This window comes from Dicentrarchus labrax, unplaced genomic scaffold (assembly GCF_905237075.1).
Source record: "Dicentrarchus labrax unplaced genomic scaffold, dlabrax2021, whole genome shotgun sequence".
NCBI classification, from domain to species: Eukaryota; Metazoa; Chordata; class Actinopteri; family Moronidae; genus Dicentrarchus; species Dicentrarchus labrax.
In genome coordinates, this window is record NW_026136722.1 from 24756777 (window position 1) to 24777961 (window position 21185).

General features: G+C 41.8%; 2 protein-coding genes across 3 annotated transcripts in view; one reads left to right on the forward strand and one right to left on the reverse strand.

Moving 5' to 3' along the window:
• The first annotated feature begins 77 nt into the window (after window positions 1–77).
• Window positions 78–11921, forward strand: cbx1a (chromobox homolog 1a (HP1 beta homolog Drosophila)). Its single transcript, XM_051388822.1, has 5 exons — window positions 78–138; window positions 4678–4978; window positions 5228–5399; window positions 5581–5675; window positions 6759–11921. The coding sequence occupies exons 1-5, from the start codon at window positions 78–80 to the stop codon at window positions 6907–6909; spliced, it is 780 nt and encodes a 259-aa protein (XP_051244782.1). The 3' UTR covers window positions 6910–11921.
• A 2099-nt stretch (window positions 11922–14020) lies between these two features.
• nfe2l1a (nfe2 like bZIP transcription factor 1a) overlaps window positions 14021–21185 on the reverse strand; it is a 16343-nt gene continuing 9178 nt past the window's right edge. The window contains exons 4-9 of one of the 2 annotated variants that reach the window (XM_051389097.1): window positions 20577–20768; window positions 19126–19194; window positions 18660–18803; window positions 18406–18574; window positions 17172–17855; window positions 14021–17013 (exon numbers count right to left, since the gene is read on the reverse strand). In XM_051389097.1, coding sequence (XP_051245057.1) covers window positions 16031–17013; window positions 17172–17855; window positions 18406–18574; window positions 18660–18803; window positions 19126–19194; window positions 20577–20768 — 2241 coding nt within the window. In that variant the 3' untranslated portion in view covers window positions 14021–16030. The remainder of the gene's footprint in view (window positions 17014–17171; window positions 17856–18405; window positions 18575–18659; window positions 18804–19125; window positions 19195–20576; window positions 20769–21185) is intronic. The other variant, XM_051389098.1, reaches the window with a different exon arrangement.

The following is a 21185-nucleotide window of genomic DNA, read 5'->3' on the forward strand; positions in this document are numbered from 1 at the left end:
TGATCAAAAACATTGCTCTGCAGTTCAATTCTGAGTCCCACCCATTCCAATAAAGATCATAGACTGTATAATCAAAGATGGACATAGTCTCTGGACGTCACCCCAGGTTTCTGAAGAGACATTCTGATGCCCAGTGTGGTGACTTTGGTTGTTGCAGTCTTGGTAGCCCTGGGCATATAGTCAGGGAGGAGGAGCTGAGGTGGGCTGAGTGAAGCCTGGTTACTGAAAAGACAGGACTGGGTTGTGCTTCTACAGAATAAAACCTCTGTAAATCTTTCTGCCTTGTTGCTGTCTGGAGGGAGTTGCACTGCACCGAGGCACCCGAACTACCTGAATGGTGCTGTATATGGATGGCAAGTGCCCAAAACATGCAGTTTGTTCACATATCTTTGTTTTTCTTCTTTTGAGTGGTGATATAAATACACATGGCTTGAAATTATTGGATAATTCACATGCCTCTTTTGCGGTTCTACTGAGTTTCCAGTGTTAGTCGCTATACTGGCACGTTGTTTTGCCCTCCAGGACAATTCACTGACTTTACTGAACTGTAAAAAAGGATTTGAGGTTTTAGTTACCTCAGCTCATTTTCCTAAGTCAGTTCAACTAAAATGTTGGGAGTACTTGAGATATCAAGTTTAGCTGTGTCCAACTAATCATTTCAATTAGAGTAGTTCAGGCTACATGCAATTCTTAGTTGACTCAACTAACTCAAATGTGTGGCTCCTGCAAAAATGCATAGGCATCCCCAGACAGCCGAGCAGGGCTGTCCATCTCCTCCAGAGCAATGCGCCACAAGAAGGTAAGAACTTTTATCCTGATTATATTTATCAAAATTATTGTTAAATTAAGTATATCTAACTAAATGTTACGAGGCATTGTCAAAGTAAACCTTGAAACAGCAAGTTTAGAAACTTAAAAAGCCAAACATTGTTTATGGCCAATTTTAGAACTTAAACTCATGTAATTAGCCAAACTATGGATTTATATTTTTGCCCCATTACTGAGTTTGTCATTTTGAGAACAGGAAATAGTTTTTTGTAAGTAAAAAAAGCATAACAAAACAATCTAACAATCTGGTATGTTCATATTCACATGTTTATATTGGATGAGTCTGTTGAATTCTAAGCTGAGGGAAGCGTCCAGTAGCAGTGCTAAATAGAATGATAATGGTGTACTCGCTCATCTCTAACATCTACATTGTCTTACACAGTCTTAAAGGTCCAGTGTAACATTAAGGAGGATCTATTTGGCAGACATGGAATATAATATTCATAACTATGTTTTCATTAACGTATAATCACCTGAATACAGAAATTGCTATGCTTTTTGATACTTTAGAATGAGCAGTTTCTGCAGACGCTGCGGGTCACCTTCAGTGGAGTCCGCCATGTTGAACCGCAATGTTTCTACAGTAGCCCAGAAAGGACAAACCAAATACTTGCTCATGATAGGGGCGTTCACATTTTTTGTATGTTTTGCAGCCAGTGTAGTTTCTCCTTGACGCTTTGAAGGGAAGGGTGACTCGAGCGAGTTGCAATCTGCAACTACGCTGCTAGATGCCACTAAATCCTAAACACTGGACCTGTAGAGTAGGCTAGGGGAAATGCTTGTGCTCAAGTATATTTATTTTCCAATTGTTTTGGTTTACAGTAAATCAAAATGTAATTCACTGCAGAGCACTACAGTATATTTGCTGTTGGCAGAGGCAAAGACTTCACCTCCCACAATGCCTTGCCTATCCACTGACGTAACGTCCGTTGTGGGCTGTTGGCGGGCAGAACTGGATCGACGTTGTTTAGCGACGCGGAGGCTATTGTGTTATTCAGCAGCAAAGCCCATTGAAGGTAAAGTCGAGCCAAAGCAGGGTAGTTTAGTGTCACCAGTGGCGGGTCTTCGGTTAGTTACTCGTCTACAACGGACGGCCAAATCACAGTGTTCTCACTCGGGCCTGCCATAAGCCCATAAAAGCGCTCCGAAGCTTTCTCTGTAAAGGTAAGGCTCCTGTTAGCTAGCTGTTGAGGGAAAACACCAGCCATGTTGCCCTCTGGTTGTAGGGGGTGGGCCGCCTGGCTCCTCTCATTGCTCAGGTTCGGGGAATTGTAACACATTGTGGCCAAATGAAGTCAAACGAAATGGACTTATTCTGGCATTCGTTGACTACTGGTGCAGCGGGTGCAGGCATGATGTAGACACGGTGGGCAGCTCGCTGGCTCCGGCGCTTCTCATGATACAGTGGGGCAGCACAGCTTTGTTTCTGCGGTTACTCGGGAGGCTTGGAGGAGGGCGTTTTTCTTCCTCGGTGCCAAACCGCCAAATATCAGATAATGAAACAACACACATTTAGCCGCCAGAATAGAGTTTCAGATACTCTTATGTTGTGTGCTTGTTGCAAGTCAGTGCAATAGTGTTCAGGGGTTAACTTGTTGCAGTTCCACCATGTGTCTGTCAGTTCAGTGATGAAGGCGATGTTTGACTCAATATGCATATTCAAAGGTTGTTAGCTCCACACGTGTGGCAGCCACAGTGTCCTTTGGGAGTCGTTGCCGTGTAGCACTTCAGTAGTAGTTGTAGTAAACAGTCGCCTCATTCATGTGCACACATAACTGGATTACTCTGAATACCCAGATTAATATAATGGTTTAATTAAGGTGTTTGCATGGGTTTGCAGGTGAGTCAGGAGCTGGAGTTCTAGTGAAATGGGAAATGAAATATTTAACATGTTATTGGAATATGAACACATTTAGCAAAAGTAAGCCAGCATTACATTTTGTCAAGTCCAAAAGAGATGGAGTTAAAAAATATTGAATGTTGACTTTTAGGTAAGATAGGATTTATTTTTTCCTTCTTTCTGGCAGTGATATTTGGATAATGCAAACGCACACTTGTCATGTGAATAAAGTGACTTTAAATGACCATAACAAGGGTTTTGGTTGTGTAGGGTTTAGCCCATTAACTAGAGCTTAAGTCAATTTTTATTTGAACTTAACTTGTAAAACGATGTAAAAAAAAAAGTCTGAATAGAAAAAAAAAGAAGTCAAACTAGGGCTGTTATAACGGGGGATATACAGCTACTAAGCTGCTAAAACAAGCCTCAACCCCCTAAAGTCAGCCATATACACAGAGTGTAGAACCATTTCCCCATAATATCCCATATGAGAAGAAGGGGCCCTAGAAGGGGCCCTTGTGATAAGATATTACAGATGTGTTGAGGAAATAGTGCCTTTGTTGGGGACTAATTTCAGTGGCGGATTAATCAGTGTTCGGTGCTCTAGTGATTGCTTGGAACAGCAGGACAGTGTATGGCGATTGAGTTAAACTAAACTACAACGAGCATGTTCATTGTAATGTTCCTACATTACCTGTAACAGCAGGATAGGGGGCGCTGAATGCTGCACAAGCTTTTAGACAGCAGAGCTGTAGCTATAGTTGTGACCAATCTGATCCAATATCGATGTATAAAGTTAAGTTACTTGCAAATTATCTCTCTACAAACTCACTCCTCTTCCTCACAGACCGTGAACATGCTACAGTGTAACAACAGTCTGTGACTGAGTGAATTAGTAACAGTCTGGAGTTTGAAGATGTTTTAGTCTGTAAACACAGAGAGGCAAGACAGCAACAATGTGTGTAAAGCCAGCACTCTGAGAGGTGAAAGTTGTGCTGCATCAGTGTTATATGGATGGAACTAACTCAGGATGATGGAAGTACTGAAGCATTTTTTTTTTTTTTTGTTAGTTTTTTATGGGAGCTTTCATTTTATTCTGTTGGTACAATCTGATTGTTAATTCCCAAACGTTGCTGTAGTGGTTGCTAGCGGAAGCTAGCCTGGCCATGATGTCAGGACTTAAGCTCTTAGTTAGGTTACCTGCCAAAATGGCGGCTGGAGTGTAACACTCAGCAGACCCACTCCAGATGCAGTTAAAGCCTCTCACAGTGGTTGCACAGAGCCAGTCCTTTGAACGGTGCAGCTCTTTATCTGGTGACCCCTCCTCCTTTCTTTCCCTGCATACTCAGGTTTCAGCTTCTTTTCTCTCTTGCCGGGCCTAACATGGTTTCCCCCTGGCTTTTGGATTGGACAAGGAGTGTGCAAGTCCAAGAGGAGTTTCTCAGATCATAATAGTTTTGAATACAGTGACGTTTTGCATTTTGGAGTTTTACTATTATGAGACAATTATTACCTAATTAGCTAATCAGATGTGGCTGACCCACATACAGTTTTATTATGAAATTCAGTCAGTTGCTTTACTCATTGACACGCGGCAGGCCACCGACTCAGTTTGTTGAAGCCTGCTGTCCTCACTGGATAATATATCCCACCCACTGACAGGAGCCATGATAACCAGATAACCAGTGTTATTCACTTCACCTATCGGTGCTCATGATGTTATGGCTTATCGATGTATGACTAGTTTAATCCAAGACCGCTACATGTTGCTGTATCTTGTAGCTCCAGAATTGCTAGCTGCTGCTCAGATCAGTCGTTTATGGCTTTTGAAAATTTTTCAGTTCAGTTTTAATGCAAGAGATACTTCAGACTATTGGTCACCTTATCAGCCCTTGTATTCCCTCCATTCAAAAATAACTATTAAAACATGGTATAGAATAATTTACCTATCGATCTATTAGTTATTTGAACTCTTATCATTGTTTCTACATATTTCCTCTTGGGGCGACTAGAAGTGCCCTCAGCAGACGTCAAGCTGGCGACCGTAGCAGGAAAGAAGGGCAAGAAGGCTGAAGAGGAGGAGCAGCCTGTAGCACCTGCAGAATCACCAGCACCAGAAGCAGCAGCAGCAGCAGCAGCAGCCGCAGCCGCAGCCGCAGCCGCCACCACCACAGCCGCAGCAGCACCACCACCACCGGCAGCGGCAGCGGCAGAGGAGGAGGAAGAGGAGGAGTATGTTGTGGAGAAGGTTTTGGACCGCAGAGTGGTTAAGGGAAAAGTGGAGTTCCTGCTGAAATGGAAGGGTTTCTCAGAGTGAGTATAACCCTCTTCACTGAGATAATGCTTGGTGTTCTTTGCCGAAAGGCAAATGTTTTTCTTCTTAATTTGGGGATTCTTTTTAGTGTTTACAGAGTTTTTAGTTTGAAAAAGGCATGTGCAGCATAAAGAAACAGCATTGAAGTTTGTTCTCAAAATTGAAAGTTCAGAATTTTGCCATTAACCTACAGCCCTACAAATAAAATAAAATACTATACTGTGTGCTGTCTGCACCCACCTTTCCAGTGAGGATAACACATGGGAGCCGGAAGAGAACCTGGACTGTCCAGACCTTATCGCTGAGTACATGCAGAAACACAAAGAGAAGGAGGAGAAAAAGAAGGAGGGCAAGAGGAAAGTCACCAGTGAGGCCTCGGGAGACTCAGAGGATCGAGGGAGCAAGAGGAAGAAGGAAGAGGTGAGCAAAGGAGAGAGGCTGCTTCAGGCCAAATAATCCCAGCAGCCTACTAGACCACAAAAGAATTGATAGTTTTTTTTAACTAAGCAGATATGTCTACATACAGGTGCTTTAATGTTCATTACAGCATTATCTCCCACCTGTCTATTCTTTGGTTAATGTTCTCTTGCTCTGTCTGCAGGGCGAGAAGGCAAGAGGTTTCGGTAGAGGTCTGCAGCCGGAGAGGATTATTGGAGCGACGGACTCCAGTGGAGAGCTGATGTTCCTCATGAAGTGGTGGGTCTTCTTCACTATCAATCTGAAAGGTCCAGTGAGATGGCTTTGAGTTAGAATTAGTCTTCCTTTCGGAGGATTCAACAGTTGATTGAACAGACAATACAAAATGGAATATAATTTGTAGCCCGGTTGAAGGAAATAAGAAGACCGGTGAAGATCTCCTGCTCAGAGCCTATTTTCATGCAGTCATTGAGAAACAAGTACAGCCCCATCCATATGGGGCTTACAATAGGGTTCAATGTGGAATCACAGAAAGCACTTCTTATTCTACATATAGCACAGATTTACCAGAAGCTGCAGCAATGACCTTGAAACCAGCTTTTATTTATTTAACTTAATCAGTGTTTTATACAACATTACTGTCAAACAAAATGGAGCCTAAAGAGCACATTTTGGACTGATTAATAGTTCAGTCCATCAGTGCTGCAATCTTACTTTTTTCCAGTGTCACAGTAGAGTTACGTTAACCACAATGTCCATGCCAGGCCAGTGTTGGAACAAAAAAATAATTTTGGTTTGGTTTTGCTGAGCGAACCTAAGGACGCTTCAGGCGAAACAATAAATGTCAGTAAAGTCATTCCAGTGTACGGTGGTTAATCCTAATTTTAACTACATGGTCCTGCAACCTGCCAGCAGCTGACTTTTGTTGTTGTTTACGAGTAAATGTGTAAATTCAATGATATGTTTATTACTGAGGTCATAGAGTAACTAAACCACAAAACCAATTTAATACGGGTATTTAGTTGTGTTGCTGATTGAGCTGTTGTGGAGCAGCAAGCCTCTCCTTAGTCTGTGTTACAATCAGCGGAGACTGTAAAGGCCACTACTGTCAAAGGCGGAGGTCAGTTGCATCGTCAGGTTCCAGGTTGTCAGAGAGCAACTTGTTATCCTTGTTATTGACTTAGCTAAAACGGTTTTGTAGGAGGAAATAAATGAAGCCCCCATTCTCTAACACACTTCTCTCTATTTTGCTCTCCCTCTTGTGTACTCCTTTTCCTTTCCCCCTCTCTCTGCTCCTCTTTCTTTCACCTGTCTGTCTCTGCCATATCCCTTTCTACCTTTTCTCTTGAATTAAATGAACAGGAAGAACTCAGACGAGGCAGACCTCGTCCCAGCCAAGGAGGCCAACGTCAAATGTCCCCAGGTGGTCATCTCTTTCTACGAGGAGCGCCTCACCTGGCACTCTTACCCCACAGAGGAGGAAGAGAAGAAAGAGGAAGAGAAAAAAGACTAGATGAGTGGAGGCGGAGGTGCAAAGAGGAAAAGAAAGGAAGTGCGGAAGTGCAGGGCGGGAAATCAACTATGTGCTGGTGAACTGTTGTCCAGGTAATTGATTCTAGCAGCCACTTTGGCAGCGGAGAAAAGTGGAGAAAATCCCAGATCATTAGGATTGAACTGCCAATGTGGCTGACAGAGGACAGAAGAAGGTTGTTTTCCTGCCCTGAAAGGAGACTGGTGTCCTTTCCTCAAAAGATGCTCCCACCTGTATCTCGACTGAAAATATATTCTTTTTTTTAATTCTTTTTTTTTTTAAGAGGTATGTTGACACTTAGTCTCTCTTACTTTACGTTTTTCCCTCACCAAGAACATGTCACTTGATGGGAATTGGTGCCTTTGTTCTGCTAGTATTCCTCCTTGGCGCCACAAGCCGAATATTGAACTGAATACAGTGAAATGACTATAAAAGTATTTGTCTCCTACATTTGGTGACAGGTGCCTGGTGTTGGAAATACAGGAATACACCGCAAGCTGTCAAGCTTATCTCTTAAACATGTGCATTCATGTGAGAAGCAAGCTGAATGTTTGACTGTGGCTGGCAAGTTTGTCTCTCCTCCAATCACAGGTTTATAAGTCCTGTTTTTAAAAAAAACAAAAACGTTTCGGTTGAAAAGATGGTGAAAGTGGCCGATGAATTGTGGTGGCTAAGAGAGCACAAACTTTTCTTCTTGCTTTGTCAGGATACATTGGGGGGAACTTCTTTTGGAACGGAATGAAGTGAGGAGAGGTATTATAGAGGAGTGAAAGAATGGACAGAAAACATTTGTCTCTCCCAGTATCTGTGCCACTCTCTGAGTTCTCATTATTGCTGTATGTAACGCTGTTCTCAGTTGAAACTTCAAATGCCAAATGACGACTGTACATTTCACTCTGACGTGGGCAGATTGACAAAGAGCAGTTGCAGTCTACTAGGGGTGTAACGTTACATGACATTCACAGTTCGGTATGCACCTCGGTTTTCGGTAGAGCAGCGAAAACATTTTTGTTATTTATTGTGAAAAATGATAACAGTAGCTCATTAGTTCTGTTCAATTCTTACTGTAACAGTAACCGCACTCAAGTACTGGCATATTGTCAATAAGAAAAAAAATAACTCAAATGTCAGTAATGCTCCATTATTAGACTCTGACCTGTTGATCATTGTTGAACAGCTTACAGAGCAGCACAACAGACTGATTAAAATTCACATGAGAAGTCACATTGTAGCTGGGCTCAAGCACCATATGCTTAAATCCTGTATTTTCCATCCAAGTACGGTCGCATATCCACCTCAATAAACACATAGTAGTTACAGTTGTTACTTTGGCACTGTCTGTATCTGCAGTGAGAGGCTGTCGGTCTGTTTTTATGTCTCGTTCTGCATATCGCCACATTCGATGGTGGGGGGGCGGTCGTAAATGGCACGTTTTTAAGTGTTTCCACAGATGTATCCAACATCAGTTGAATATCGTCGGCATACAATTTGCCCGCTAATCGCTGCCTGTTTAGCTTAAACTACCCGGCTAAGCAGACTAGCATGCTACAGCTGGTGGACAACTGGTGCACTGCCAAAACTTTCCAGGTAAAACTCAGGCTCTAGAACTTCTGTTCCACGAGTGCGAGTAGGCAACATAAATAGGCTGTTTTGACAGTAAGTATTTGGATCACGGGTGTACTGAACCGAGGCACTCCCATACCGAACTGAACATCCTGCGCCAAACGGTACGGGATGCATGTATCGTTACACTCCGACATTCTGCATGAGAAGACCACCAGTCGTTGCCTTGGCTTTACATGTCCTACCAGCCAATGTGGCAGCCAGCCAGCCAGCACTTGAGTGTCCTGCAGTTGTCTGCTGAAACAGTTTTTTAAAAAGTCATTCCAGCCACGGATTATGGTTTGCCCAAAGCTACTCTGCTTTCTGTTTCAGTTTTTAATGAAAACTAATGAACTCGTCTGTATTTTATCAAACCTTCAGTTAATGTGTCTGTGCTCTTTTTGTGGAGGTCCACAGGTAAACCTGTAGTTTTGCTTTCAATGTAAAATGTCCATCTGCCTTATTTCATGTGACTCAATCATATGCTTTCTAGTTATTAAGGTATATATTAGGGCATAGCACTCTCCTAATGTGTTTGAGGTATTTACTTATTTTAAACCATCAATTACAGGAATGAGTAAGTACTATCAATTCACCAGCTGTTTTCGCTGCTTGACTTGGCCATTCCTACTGAACTTATTTGTTTAGTGTGAATCCAAACAATCGCCTTCAAGCAAGGCTAGAAGACAAATGACTACTTACAGAAGTAGTGAACCATGTTTAAGTGTACTGATTTGAGTTCATTCACTGGCAGATGAGGCTGCTTTGATTCAAACTTTTCGTGCCAATTTTGTGGAGTTACTTTATGCTGGACGAGAGGCTGGTTGGTTACCTGCCAAAGTGGCTGGAGTGTACACACAGCGGCAAAAACATCTGGCAGGTTGTACATTTCCACACTGCTAGAGTGACGGGCACACTGGATAACTTTAGGTGAAGAGTTACATGATTGTCATATAGCAGTTGGTGTTGTACTGGTTGAGACTCAGCATCAGGAGTGGCAGTCAGAGGACTCTGCCTGAGGACGCTGATGTGCCCTTTAATAGAGCTGTGTATTGGCTAGAATCTGGTGGGCACAATACAGGGGTTACTACTCAATATATTGCGATACTGTAAGTATAAAAAGTTTTTTATGTAATTTTAGGAAGACTGTCAGTGTAAAGAACAAATCACCATACACATGAAATCTAAAATTTTTTTTTTTATTCTAGTAGAATTTGTATTTATCCCAATCCCTGTAATATCCAACATCAAACTGAGAGGTTTACGTTTATAACGCTCGATTTGAGAATCAATACAATATCACAGAACAAAATATTGAGATTCCTGACACCCCTACCCTCCAGCCTGTAGATTAGTGGGGCAAAGTGTTAGGAACCAAGTGATGATCATTCAGACTGAAACACATACAATTAGAACGAACACAATTCTCAGCTGAGAAACTGCAGGTTTTTACTTCAGCCAAACGTAGGTTGAAGGTGTGTTAGGCACTGAGCTCAGCTGTAGTATACTATACTATACTATACTATAGTTTCTTTTCCCTGATGCTAACCTACCAGAGCACAGCTGTCGAACTAAAGTGAATGTTTTTTAATGCTTCTGAACGCTCTGATGCAGGGTCTTATAAAATCAAGCAGGCTCCTTGTTTATTATCCTTATTGACAGTTAATTGCAAGAGTAGGTAAACAAGCATGCATAATATATTGAGCTGCTGCAACAGGCTTGTCTAATTTGGGTAAATGTGCTACTGGAGTAACACCTGCAGCAAGCCTTTCTGACTGATGATCATCAAACATGTTTCCCTGGGAAATAAAGGCACCCCCTCTAACTCGTTGCCCTCAGTGTGAAGTTAACAGTCACAAAGTGATTCATGTGGACCATCAGTTTGGGAACTGACCAGCCAGTCAGTGAATTGTCGGCTGTACTTTGTACGTTGCCACGTTGGCTCGGAACCAGCCAACAAGCTGCTTTGGCTGATGGTGAGAGAGCCACTTTGGCTGGTAGGTGGAGGTTTCCTGATGAGACTGCGGCTCTGTCAGCAGTAGATACATGCTCCATAACAGCCTCAGCTGGGTTTTATTCCTAATGGAGGAGGTGATTTAAACATATGTTTAAAATGATTTCCTCTCCCTTGTTTTAACCTTCACACACACTCAGCCACATGTGTGTTTTTCTAGATTGTATTATTTTAGCTTGCACAGGCCGGGCAACACTCAAGACATGATGATTGAGCACATTAGAAGTATTTCTGGGTTCCTCTTGCTTGCAGACCATCCTTTGTTCATAAAGTTTTGATATTTGCATAAATAAAACTGCAAAGAACTTTTGAATTCTATATGAATAGCATACAAGAAGTCTTTCTCTGGTGTTTTCTCTGCTGCCTAATGTCTCCCTGTGTTTAATGTGTTGAATGTCGCCCGGCTGTGCTTATTTCTATGTGTACTGTATTAAAGCTAGTGTAGTAGCTTCCTCTGTTAGCAGACCCGGGTTAGCTCTAGTTCAAATCCCCTTCTCTGAACTTAGCCTTGGCTCGCCTTTTTCTGCTGGAGATTATCAGTGAACTGACCTTGAAGAGAAAATTCCATTGTGTTTTCCTTATTATAATGAACCTCCATTCATGTCCAGTGGATATTGTTTTTGTGCTTCACCTCGTACTGCCTCATGTCACAACACTTGAAACAGCAGCTATTTTTAGATATTTATGTTTTCTTACAGAATGATCATTTGAATGAGCCCTTAGTGTGAGTGACATGTTATGGAAGATGCACAAACTCAAAGCAGCATAAAAACAGTCACATTCTTTAAATTAGCAACCACAGGATATGTAAACATATCAAAATTCCTGCCCAAGTACTTCCTACCAAAAGGCCAGAAGAATAAACAGAAAGTAACACGGTCTTCTTAAGAGGCTGAATTACAGGTCAAATAGTTTGTAGCACTTGAAGTTGAACCTTTCTGACTTTAACATTGCTGTGCTAATGCTGTTACTACTGTATGTCTGCATCTGTAAGCTAGGTCTAAGTCTACCCTTTCTACTGATTGGTTTCCACACAAATGTATTATTCAGTGAAATTGCTGAAATGACCTTGTAGAACTTCCGGCCTTTGGGGGCGCTCATATCTTCACCATGCACATCAGTATTACCAGAGTTAAATGTGCTGCACACTGACTGCCTTCTGTTATACCTCACCATTGACAGGAGGGGATTGAATTAGCCGCACCTGGTTCTGCTAGTTAGCTTTTCTATCTTGTCTCTGAAACCTTTATCTGTATTTAGCGGATTAGCTTGTGTTGTCCTGTTGCATGTTTATTGGTTTCCCTTGCAATGTCACTGTCATGGCTGATCTACTTTTTAATTGTCTGTTTTGGACAATAAAGGTTTTTCGTTTATGTAACTGTTTGTACTTTGGTGTCTCTTTTTAGTCCTTTTACATTTTAATGGCCCACAACAATAAATGTGTAACTACCACAGGTATGTGAGTGTTTGGGAAGCTGTTTGAGGGCTAAACGTTAGCCTTTTTGTGCTGTCAGTGAAACCAGGGCTTGAGAAACTGTCAACTGTCAACTTGTCACAGATTGATCTGTTTTTCTCATTCTACATTATGATTGCAGTTTAATAACTTTGTTTCAGTAACTTGCATCACTGGACTCACTCTGATCAGGAAGGAAGGAAGGAAGGAAGGAAGGAAGGAAGGAAGGAAGGAAGGGAGGAAGGAGGAGGGGGGGGGGGGGGGGGGGGGGGGGGGAGAAGATCGAACTAAACTGAACTATTGACATATAAACTATAGGATCACCCTAATCCGGAGAGAGAGGAGGTCAAATGAGCTTCATACACTACACCTGCTGACTGCGCACGGCACAAGAGGAGAGGGAGAGACCCTGGTGCTGTTGGTAGAAGAGCCATAGAAGACGATTACTCTGAGCAGCATGCATAGGAATTAATGGCAACATAATATATTGCAATATATTTCTCTTCTTTTTCCTCATGGTCTGAATAAGTCGCTAAATTTGCCGCTAGTAGAATTAAAGTTAAATTAAAGATGATCTGAAAAAGTACCATATCTAGAGACAAAGATGTTGGCGTGTGTGTGTGTGAGTGAGAGAGATGGAGTGTAAAGCTTGTGTCGGTGCCACCTCACATTTTTTGAATTTGAACACTTAACAATTAAAATGATGTCTATTCTATTTTACATAAACTTTATAACTTCATTTGTAATTTTTCTGCTGTCCAATAATTGTCCCAGACACTGAACTTTTTTGTCCCATGTGTCATTTTTGTTGTCCCCGAGACAACAGGACTTCTTAAAAAATCCACTAATCTGAATGTTAGGCCCTAAAAAGTCTGTCTTAAATGTTTTTTTCTTAAAAAAATAATTGGATTAATGAAGTCAAAGTTACTTGTATAAAGTTTCATCTTCAGTCTCCCTTTAAATGTGTTTTTGGGAAGCAGTTGTATTGATCACTGTACCAACTACAAAATAAAACTTTCATGGAGCCAATACTGATTTTCCTTCAGATCCTTTGTACTGTTTTTATGGAAATGAAATAGGTCTTAAACTGCATTCATAATGGTCTCAAGGTCTTAAAAAGACTGACATTTACCCTGTTGAATCCTGCAAAAACCCTTTCATTATTACGTGAATGAATTACATTTTTAGTATTGTCATATAACTATGCCCAGCCCTCATGGGCTTACAATACACAATAATTATCTTGCCTATGGTTCCAGCACTTTGAGGCAAAGTTGGCAAACTTAAACACGCCAAATAATGAACAGCCGTTTAATTTCCGCTCAGCTATACCACTGCTTACTTCATGGTTTTATTGAGACATTTCATGGAACATTGACTGTCTTAAATCACAATTTGTACAATACAAAAGACAATGAGAATGTATCTAATGTAATTTCCATTGGAATTTAATTATTTCTTGAACTCTTTGTGGGTTGTTGCTTTGTAATCTTTTTTTTAAAGCCGTATACTCTCAAATTGAGTTTGCCTGTATTTTTCCCTAAGGTGCCTTCTGGTCAATTGGTCCCTGAATTCCATTTCCTTCCTCTTTCATCAAGTGCATTTTGTTTGTCTTGATTCAACAGTAAAATGTCACATGCAATAACGTCATGAGCTGGGAACTATCCCACACACTTCCTGTGTACTCTGACCTCCAGGTAACTGAATGATGGCACAGGGGCATTTTGTTCTCTGAGGTTACACAGGACCCAAAGATCTAGAGAGCACTCGTGAAAGTATTTTTTACAGTTTTTTTACATCCTAGGTAGTAATTCACACTTGAGAAAACCCACTCTGACCTCTACCATTGTCACTGGTCCAGTTCATGTGTTAGCTGGTATGTACCAGTAAGTACCACAACCACAACTGGGATGCAGCTTACATCGTCATTTTTACTGTAAAGGACTGCTAATACAGAATTAAAATGAACAACTCTGATAGTCTTTATCTGCTATTGTGACGGGACAGAGAAGGGACTGCATGACTCCAAAGAAATACAATTTATTTTGTTTTTAATATTACACAAGACAAGGTCCCAAGTCCTTGAATACCAGCAAGCACATTGGGCAGTCACAAAATGTAAACACTTAACAACTAATAAAATCTTGTTCCATTAGTGGTAGTGATGAGCATGCAGGGTGTTACATTGTAAGAAGCTCAGAATTGGTCTTCATAAATTTGAAAGACAGGATTTTGGCAGAGACCATTTCATTCCACTGCGTTTCTTTGCCATACAGATATCTGAGAGGGACACATACACATATAGTAATTTGATTCTACAATGAGGTACCATGTGAAACACTGGTAATTCTTGCCTAAAAACAATCTAACAATACTACTAGTTACATGACTATTAATAATAATACTTTCTACGGTCTAGATTACGCTAAATTTAGTTCAGATTGTAAATTCTTAGCATCAACAGGTCAAACTGCTGCCATGTTTAATTCATTGTAGTAATGTTTTCATCAGAATCTCTGGAGTCCTGCCTTATTCAGCTATGGGCACAACCACTAGAGGGTGACATGCTAACTTGAAACAATTCATAAATCAGTGTTGGAATCTAGAGATTCCCACTATCTTGTGTGAAATAGACAATATGATTTCAACAGCTTCACAGATGAATGTTAAAAATACATGAGAACACAAAAGTTAAAGGCACAGGTAAAACCCACTGCAGTTATGCTTTTAGTTTACAAGAAAAAAAAACAATACAGGCACCACTTATGGGTAAAAGGAGTCATTCCTCAGTCATATTTTAACAGACTGTTGTCAGTTTGTTGCAGTCTGGTCAGTCCACCATTCATGAATCCACAAAGCCTTAAAAGAAAATGGTACAGGGCCCTTGCAATCTGACATACCATTTTTCTGCCGTGAATGGCCATGTGTGAAAGTTCAAAGTGCTCTATCCATCAAATCTTCATATTCCTATTTCCATTACTTTTCTGTGTTTGCCACTGAATGACATGGAAGGACACAATGCGTGATGACACATCATCCCACCTTGTTCTCAAAGACCATCTACCCACCTTAAAGCATAAGGCTGGTATTATTTGATCTTTTTGTTCTTACTATTATCAACAAATCCTCTGAGACCAAAAGCAACAATGAATATATCCTACTAAAAAGTGTTGCCACATTCTAATATAGCTTATATAGACAAAAAAAATTGAGCTTTTTGTGTATTATCTAAGTCCTCATGTGGTAGAAGTGGAAATCTTCAAAACAATGGTCAATTTCCAGGAAAACTGACTTGAAGTCAGTTTTAACTTATGTATGCTATTCCAAGATGCCCTCTCTAGTTAGAATTTGAAAGGGTTTTGCTGGAGATGGTATCTAATGTCTTTGAATAACGTTGTACAGTTTGGCAGTGGGTTGGCTTGTGGTTACTGCACCGTCTGGGATCTGAACATACCCAGGTTTGATCCGCATGAACTCAAGTCTTCAGCTTGCTAAAGCATATTTGAGTGAGATTCTGCACTTCTACAAGCTCAAGGGGAATGACCACAACTTCCCTTCCTGTGTACCAACAACCCTTCCTTGGTGACTCAGTCATTGTAGCATCCACAGTTGTTTGGCTATAGTAGCTGACAGCCAGGATCCAGCCTGCTTTCACTCTGTTGGCTTATTCAAGTCATGTTTTCAAGTCTCTGAGGGAGCTTATACTAGAGAAAGCAGGACTGTGCATAGGCACTAGCATTTCCCATGTCATCTGGCCTACCATCTGTTTTAATTCCACTATGTAGTAGCCTAGATATATCTCAAAGGGGTTTGAACATAACTAGAGTTGAAGTCAAGTTCGTTTCCAGTGTAGAAAATGTTTGAAGCATGGAGAACAACACAGCACCTTTTAGCACCTGCCATTGACACTAGATAAAGAATTCTTCATTCACCAGTGCATCCGTATTTCCTGCCTTTTTTTTGTGGTTTTGATCACATTCCTGTTAAGGAATCGCTTTACTCTCTCTACATTCTCTAATGGCTTGTTCACCTCCTCACTTCTTCTTGTCCCTCTGTTTCTTGCTGGTTTTTGTTAGTGGCATCGCTGCCCCTTGTTGGCGTGAAGCTACTGTGACACTACCATTGGGCTCAAAATTAAGCAGGTACTCCATAGCATCCAGTGACCTCCCCTCCTCATCCCTCAGAGTGGAAAAGACTTCCTGGTACAACATGCCCAGTTGGCGCTTCATTTCCTGCAGATTCCTCAGGGCTTCCTGTTTCTCTCGGAGCAGCCGTGAGCGGTAGCGCCTCAAACCTGACACATCATCCTTCAGTCCCAGCAGCACATCCATTTTCCTCTGCCTGCAGTTCTGGGCAGCTATCTTGTTCTTACCACGGCGGCGTATGTCCCTGATGAGGGTAAGCTGATCCTCATTGAGTTGGCCATTGGCCAATAGGTCATTAAACTCCTCCACTGGCAGATTAACAATGAGCTCATTGGAGAAAGGGACTTTCAAGGCCCGTGCACGCCGTTCATCCCGGCTCCACATTTTGGTCTCAGAGATGTGTCTGGAGCTGCGGTAAGGCCTGGCACTGTCATGTCGCAGGGAGGATTTGGTGTGTTTGGTGGACATCTTGCCCAGGGATGGAGAGGAGGCAGATGGCCAGGGTTGGTTGTACGTGTGATCGTGGCCGATATGCTCCAGCCAAGGGAAGCCATTAAACAGCTTGTCATTTTCATAGTTGGGAGGGAATTGTTTCTTAACATCTTCAGGGTACCCTCCTCCTACTGCCCCCATCTCCTCCTCTTCCAGCTCCTCCTGCTTTATGGTCACCTCCAATTCCATATCCACACCAACTAACCCATCCTCAGCATCTTTGTCCTCATCTTCAGAGAAGGGACTTCCCTCATCCGACACACAAGATGAAGAGGATGAGGAAGAGGAATAAGAGGATGCCTCGGAAGCACTTGGAGAAGCAGGGCTGTGGCTGAAGTCCAGAGAAAGACCAGAGTCTGATTCTGCCTCATTCTCGCTGTCTAGAAGGAGGGAACATGGAGAGGTTAAGGTAGGGTCTACAGTTATGTAGTAATATTTAAATTGAGCATTAGGGTTCTCTTAAAAGAAAGGTAAATTGTTGAACATTATGTCAAAAATAGTCACTTTAAAAAGGTATATTGCCTCCCTGTTAAATTACCTTGCTGATGTCCTCTAGGTTGAACATGATCTTCAGTGACTGACGTGCTAGAGCCTAAGTGATCATCATCTTTGCCAGTTTCCTGTTGGGCTATTCCGCGGCCAAGATAGCCCTCTTCTTCCAGCCTGGCTGCAATCTCAGGAGTGAATCCTTCCTCCAGAGCTAGGTCCAACAACCTAAACTCATCCAAGATGGCAGCATCCTCTAAGAGGTCACTAAGTGAGCTAGGGAGACTGTTTTCATTCTCAACATCCTCTTCGTCACTCAGAAAGACACTGGAGGGAGACGTCAGAAGGTCTTGGATCATACCATTCCCCTCTGGAGATAGGGTGAAACTGGATGCTGTCATGTTGCATGAATGAAAGTTAACATCCCAGGTAGGAAGGTTTTCAGGGTAGGGAGCATACTGTGAACATGGACTGCTTTCAATGGTATCCACAAGATCTTGTGTTAGCAGATTTATGTTGAAGGTACTCGAGTTATCTTCTGCACTTAGTCCCAGGAAGCCTTCTGAAGGATCTTCTGCAAGCAGATCTGTGTTATCTGGAGGACTGTGCCAGGAATACACATTAGAGTTTGTCGAAGTGTCCATTGTGTTAAAGGCTAAACTGTGGTCATCCAAATCTGCACTGGGGGTGAGTGGAAACAGGACTGGCTCTGACTGGCTTGGAGGCCCAAACGACCCTAGAAGGAAAGAGAGGATATTTTTTGCAAAATGTTAAGAATTATGGGATATGCTACAGCTTCTTTGTTACAATCATTCATTCCTTGTTGTGGTCCAATGACTGGGGGAGCAAACAGGACAGTGTCTAGGCAAAGGACACTTTGACATGTAAACACGAGGAGGTGGGGATCAAGCCGCCAACTCTGCAATCAGTGGACGACCTTCTCTACCACCTGAGCCACAGCCACCCCCACATGAATATACAACATTTGGGAAAATTTTTGAAAAAGAGGAGCTTTTCAAGATAAATTCCCAACAAAAGGTCCAACTTACTTCTTTCCAAAGCTTTCAACCACATTGTGTGGTTGCTCAGCAGATGGAGGTGCTCAGTTGTCATGATCATGTTAGCCTATGGAATTTCTAAATCATCGCCATAGCAAATGAGCAACTCAGTCCACTAAAGGGCCACTAAATGTGGTTGAAAGCTTTGAAAACAAGGGCAAGTTATTGAAGCTTAAGAATACTGTCCATGAATTATAACAACAAATGTCATCTTATAAATTGAATTACCTTGCTGCTGGGGAGTCTCCATGAGGACCTCCTGATCAGCCTCTGTTACGTCATTGTCATGGTTGTTACAGTTTAGCTGTAGAGCTTCAGACCTCACATCATGAAGGGTCCCAGTTGCTCTTGAATTCCGGGTGTGGTCAAATGGAGTCATCATGTTAACCTCTGTGTTCTGGAGAGAAGGGATGAAAAATTTATTTCAATGTATTGTATCTTGGCTTACTCATCTCATGATTTCATCTTATTCTCACAGTCACCTCAGGCTCCATGATAGACAACAGGTCCTGCCATTCAAGCTCCAGGTCCAAGGATGGGTTTCCGGTGGGGATGATGGGGGGCATTAGTGGCTCCCTGTCAGGGGACTGACACTCCAGATCTCCTCTACCGCCAACATTATGTAACTGAGGACCAAGAAAGCAGGAAAAATGCTGAGTAAAGAAGTCTACTATTCTCCACCCCTTCTGCTATCTTCTGACACTATTTTGCAAGGGCACTGTTGTTGCATCCTAGGGTTAGCACCGCACAACATGATTGTGACTGGAAAAAACACAAACAATCCAGCATTTTTACCCCTATACCAGAATGATTATGGGTTCAGTGAGACATTTCTCCAGCAGAAAATAATAAACGAAATATGGCGATAGGTCTGGCTATGCAAGAGACAAGAAGAAGAACACAACAGAATGGACTGAAAAGAAGAGAAGAGAAAATAGGAGGCTATACCTGTTGTTCTTCTGTGAAGGGAAAGGTTTCTTCCAAAAGCCTTAAACACTCCTGGAGGGAGAAAGAAGTCTGAAAATATAGAGACAGAGGAACAGAAAGGCAGAGAGAGAGGTTTAGAGACAAAAGAAGACAAGCAGGTGGTCTGCATTTGACTTAACCCCAGTTTTGACCAACTGGTTGACCCAGTGTGTTTTTTTAATAGCCTCACTTTACTCATAGTTTCAATTACTGATATTAACAACAGACAGGGCGTGGATGGATGATCTATTCTTGTCAGACACTACACCCCAGTCATTGAGAATCAGTGCTTTATGGTATGTCCCTTCACCAAGTAACAGTTTCAGTCTGTCCCTCATGTGGCACCATGAGGGTGAGATTTCTAAGAATAAACACAGTTTTCATTTGTCAGAATTAACCTGTCAGCCTATGTGCCTCTTTCTGTCTCTCTTATCCATTGCAGTTTAATTCTAATAATGTCAGTCTAGTCTTTCCATCTTCACCTGATCCTGTCACAAACCAAACACTTCTCCCCTCTGACCTGCAGTGCTATGTGGGAAAGGTGAAAATGTAGCAGAATTCTTTTTCATAAGGCAGGCTTCTCTGCCCTAAAAACAAGGGACAGCACCACAACATACGCAAATCCATGTTTTATATTTTTAGATTGTCACTACAAAATGTGTCTGAAGGTGAACTGAAATAAGCTAATTGTTTACACATTTAGTTTTATTTTATCTTTCTCACACACACACATACACACACACACACACACACACACACACATACACACACTAGTGTATTTTACAGGTTAGAAATCAGCTTAAGTGCCACAATGCTTTTCTATTCTGCTGAGCTGGCAGCTTTCCAGCATTTGAAGATGAAGCATCAGCAGCTCTTATTCCAAGCATGACAGACGCTGTGATCACCTCGTCTAATACACAGTTTTATATGTCAGGCTGGTAGTCACTGATACAGGATTTTTTAAAGGTCCAGTGTGTAATGTTGAGGAGGCTTTATTGGTAGAAATGGAATATTCATAGGTATGTTTCCACCTGAATCACTTGAATATAGGAATCGTTATGTTGAATGACCCACGTGTTGCTTTCAACTAATTGTCTAACCGCCATGTTTCTACAGTTGCCCAGAACTACCTGTGAAGGAACAGTTCAACATTTTGGGAAAATCTGGCTGGTAGCGCCTTTTACATATTACACACCTGCACATTTCCCTAAATGTCGAACTGTTTCTTAAATTATGCTTCGTGGGATTTTGTTGTTTTAAAGTTCACTAAACTGCTACAAGGCTGTGGTCACATGAGCAGACCTATGGCCCATATTCATTACAAACTGTACCAAACCTAATGGCAATCATACAGTAGTTTTGTAATATTATAATATACAATACTGTAGCATGTTATTATCACAATTAAACCATAAGTACTGACTATGTCTTACCTGGTCTACTTCATTCTGAGTTAGCTCTCCGTTGTTAGCGTGGTTGTAGGAACCTCCTGGTCTTCCCCCTCCCCCTGCTCTCCTGTAACTCCTATGCATCCTGTCCAGGTCTTCCTCCTCCTCTTCCTCCTCCTCCTCCTCTCCTCTCTCATCCAGAGCACCACTGTGATTCAGCACATGATGTGTTTCTTCCTGGTTGCAGCATCAAAAATGAAGAGTGATACGGTCAGTGCAGCCATTACGCCACAGCGAAACTGTCCAAAGTACCTTAATAATGGGTTAACATTTCATCTGATTAATGCACAGTCTCTAGAGACAGACCAGCAGACCTGATAACCACTACACTATGGAACCCCATGTTTCATGCTGCTCAGTTTCATGATACATGACATTAAAGCAGCATTAATTAAAATGTACCTCAGTTCACTAATTATCAACTGTAAAGAGGGGCATCAATCTTCTCTTTTAAGTCTCATTAAGCATATTTTCTGCTTTTTCTGCTTTATAGTACCTGAACCCATCCTGTAAAGCAGATGTGATACATCTCACATAGTTATTAATAAGGCTGCTTTAAAAAATGCAAAGAAATAAATATATAAATATATTTTG